General features: G+C 33.4%; 1 protein-coding gene across 1 annotated transcript; it reads right to left on the bottom strand.

The window, feature by feature from the left end:
* Window positions 1–703: 703 nt before the first annotated feature.
* LOC105334810 (transcription elongation factor A N-terminal and central domain-containing protein 2) lies at window positions 704–3,286 on the bottom strand. The gene is made up of 4 exons (XM_011438389.4): window positions 3,133–3,286; window positions 2,875–3,016; window positions 1,695–1,882; window positions 704–1,312 (listed from the first exon to the last, which is right to left on the bottom strand). The coding sequence occupies exons 1-4, from the start codon at window positions 3,229–3,231 to the stop codon at window positions 1,103–1,105; spliced, it is 639 nt and encodes a 212-aa protein (XP_011436691.3). The 5' UTR covers window positions 3,232–3,286; the 3' UTR covers window positions 704–1,102.
* Between the last annotated feature and the right edge of the window lie 205 nt (window positions 3,287–3,491).

The raw sequence follows: 3,491 nt of genomic DNA, 5'->3' as shown, positions 1-3,491 counted from the left end.
ATTAAGAATTTACTTTTGCATTTTCCAGTTTGGATTAATATACCAAACTGGCGTTCTTTATCGTGTTTGAGGGGACACTAAATCACTTGAAATAAGAGATATGTGGGAACAATTCAAAGTTGTACGTAGAAATGTACATGCAAGCGCTATCGCTAACTTTCCTTATTTCATAGCAAGTAATGTGACGCTGATAAATTTGGCACTTGTTGCAAAAGCTAATCAAGATATATATATTTTTAAATAGGGACAAAAATTTAAGGCTTTTAGTTTATACAAAAATATGATTGAAGACAACAAAATTTCCCTAAAAGTTGGAATTAAAACCCAACCGTGTGACTGATGAATGATATCTTCTGCTAAATGCTCTTACAAATAAGCCACTTTAAGTCACAACATCCGAGCGTACCTTGCGCATATCCATATAATTTTTTTTGGAAGGGTGGGGGGAGGGAGGGGGGTCAAGGAATACTTTATATTCAATATGTTTTCTGAGGTGTGTTTTTTTTTTGGGGGGGGGGGGTGTCACAGGCCTATTTCTGGCAGGTTTTTCATGTGAAATTGTAAGTATGAATTTTAATGTTCAAAGAAGGGTTTGGGGTGTCCTGACCCCTCCGTGTCCTGACCCCTCCCCCATCTCCCCCCCCCCCCCAATAAGCGCATTCCCATCGTTTCGTTTACTAAGCAAAACAAATGAAATAAATCTAATTGTTTTAAAAGTTTTTAATATTTAATTTACTAGTAAATCAGATTTATTCACACATTCAGTAGAAATTGACAGCAACTAAAACTGAATACTCTAGTACACTTTTTAAAAAAAGACAAAATTAAAAATCATTGAAATACAATGTATAATTTGACAACAAATTAAGACCCAAATCATAAAATTTAGCAATGGCTTAAAAAATAAAACAATGATGTAAAAGTTTTAGTATGTTTGTAAAATACACTTTTCTGCATATCTTTAAAATGCTATAAAAAATTATATATAAAGAGATCAAGATACTAGTATTCACTGAGAAGAAAAGTTTTTTGTTTTGTACAATCTCTGTCAACTTCAAAAATTACAAAAAATTACAAAAAAAAAACTACAACTGCCAAGGGGTCAGGAAAGCCCCCCTGTAGGAGAGCATTGTTGTACTAGTTCTTGGACAGATAATGACGAATCCAACACTTGTGCGTTCACAGTTTGATCATTTTTCAATTTAAACCAAATGTTTCTCATAGTCCTCTTGTAGCGACTGCTTAAAAACCTGTTGTTGACATGAAATACTTCTCTTTCAATGATTTCTGGCAATCCCTTTTCAGACTGCAACTAAAATAAAAGCAAATTTTGTAAATCAGTTCATTTATTCTTGTTTTTTCAAAACACAGATTCTGCAGGTCACAGAATGGGGTTAGAATTAATTTTATTCCTTATTCTGAAAAAGGCTTATTTGTTATTCATTTTTTTTTTTAATGCAGGGATCAAAATTACGACAAGAAGTTTCTGTGTGACATTGGTCAGACAATGAAGAATTCTGCTTTCTTTCAAACAGGGAAGGTTTTCTTCACTTTATAAGACTTACAAAATTTTTTTATCAATATAGTCAATCTCATCTACCTATTTCCATATTTACACTGAATAATTTTGACTTAAAGTTGTACGCATTAGTAACACTGATCAACAGATAAAAAATTCAGTGTGGTTTTGTTACCTCTAATGCTTCCGAGATGAATTTCCGTCCAGCTTTCCTGGTTTTCTCCGTTTTGAGATCACACTGCACCTCTATCTGAGGCCTATCTCGGTGTTCAACAAAGTGAGTCTTCCATTTCACATACACTTGTCTGGCATGTTTGCGGATCTCATCATTTTCATGCTTCCTCAATTTATTAATAACATTTCCTGCCAAAGTTATGAGTTATGCATGTATAAAATCACACATCAATAACATTATTTGACATCAGAAAGCAAAGAAATGAATCTTTGGAAATATTTTAAAAATGTTTGTTCAAGCCAACACTAAATGTTTTTTTAAAGAAAATTAGTAACTTTATGCAAAATTTCAAAACTGGTGGAAAAAGGTTTACATAATAGTGTATTAATCAAAGTCAAGGGTGAGGGTTGTTGAATCGGGATCTGGTAACATACTGTGCCAATCTTGATTAAAATCAGATCCTCGATCCACTCCTTCTTTTTTTATTGTCGCTACATGAGGATCTGAAGAAACCCTGCTTGAGGTCATCTCCTGGTGAATTTTGATTTAAGAATATTCATGAGTTATTTTAGCTAATCAGCGTAAGTGTTAGAAATGGTTACCATAATTTTGGGTTACAAACAAAAAATGGAGTCGTATGATGAAGCGATGGGACATGCTGAATCTTTTAGTATCAGCGAGCTAGAGATGGAGCATAAGTTGATTTAGGAATCCAAAGATTGTATTGGCATAACTTTCCAAAAAATGTAACTGAGGAATGGAACCGACGATTTCATTGGTCAAAATAAAGTTCACCAGGAGGTGACCTCAAGTGTGGTTTCTTCAGATCCTCATGCAGCAACAATAGAAAAACAAGGAGCGGATCGAGGATCTGATTTTAATCAAGATTGCTGGTACTGCGCTGGAATGTGACAAACTGGTTTTTTAAATGGAGGGCATTTGGTTTTAAATAAAAAATATTAAAAAAGTTCATATGTACATCTGTATAAATTAAACATACATGCATGTACATGTACAGTAAAACAGTTATCATTCTGGTTACAATAACACCTGTTCCTTTCATTTTGATTGTTAATGCATTAAGGTCCTTCACGTAACAATATAATCAACTGGGCATGTAAAGATTTGATTTTAATCGGATTGCTTTCATATAGTCTCAGTAGAGCTAAAACAATTTTACCTATTTTTGTTTCCAATAAGACTTTCCTTGAGGGTATCTTCTTCTCCAGTCCAGACAAGCACTCTATCATCTGTTCAGCTGTTGTATTTGGCTCTTTCAAAATAGCCTTAGCTCTTTTAATATCTTCAACAACCACAACTCCCTTAAAGATATACATGTTTAATTATGCACTATAAGCATGATGAAGTAGGGTACGTGTATAGCTCTACATAATGAGTATCAATAATCTACATACTAAAACTGACATACACCTCATACCTTTAAAGAATCAATTGTCGCTTGTTTTAACCCTTTATCTGTTTTTCCAGAGGATATTTCTATTACATCTCTCTTTTTTTTAATAACAAACTTGTCCATTGTTTATACCGGAAGTAAGCAATTCACACAAAAAAGTAAACCGTACGCAAACTAGATTTGGGTAAACGAAGTACGCAATTGTTACGCCACCGTTCTTTCATAAATAATATATTCGAATATTATTCTAACTGTACAGTATTTTATACCTTCTGCAACAAGTTTCACTTATATAATTCATATACTTTAAGTTATGCTCTCTCTCTCTCTCTCTCTCTCTCTCTCTCTCTCTCATCAAACCGTATGCCAGGAAAAATAGTAAA

The sequence above is a fragment of the Magallana gigas genome, chromosome 7 (genome assembly GCF_963853765.1).
Source record: "Magallana gigas chromosome 7, xbMagGiga1.1, whole genome shotgun sequence".
NCBI classification, from domain to species: Eukaryota; Metazoa; Mollusca; class Bivalvia; order Ostreida; family Ostreidae; genus Magallana; species Magallana gigas.
The sequence above is the reverse complement of the archived record's forward strand: the minus strand, read 5'-3'. Positions and strand labels throughout refer to the sequence as shown.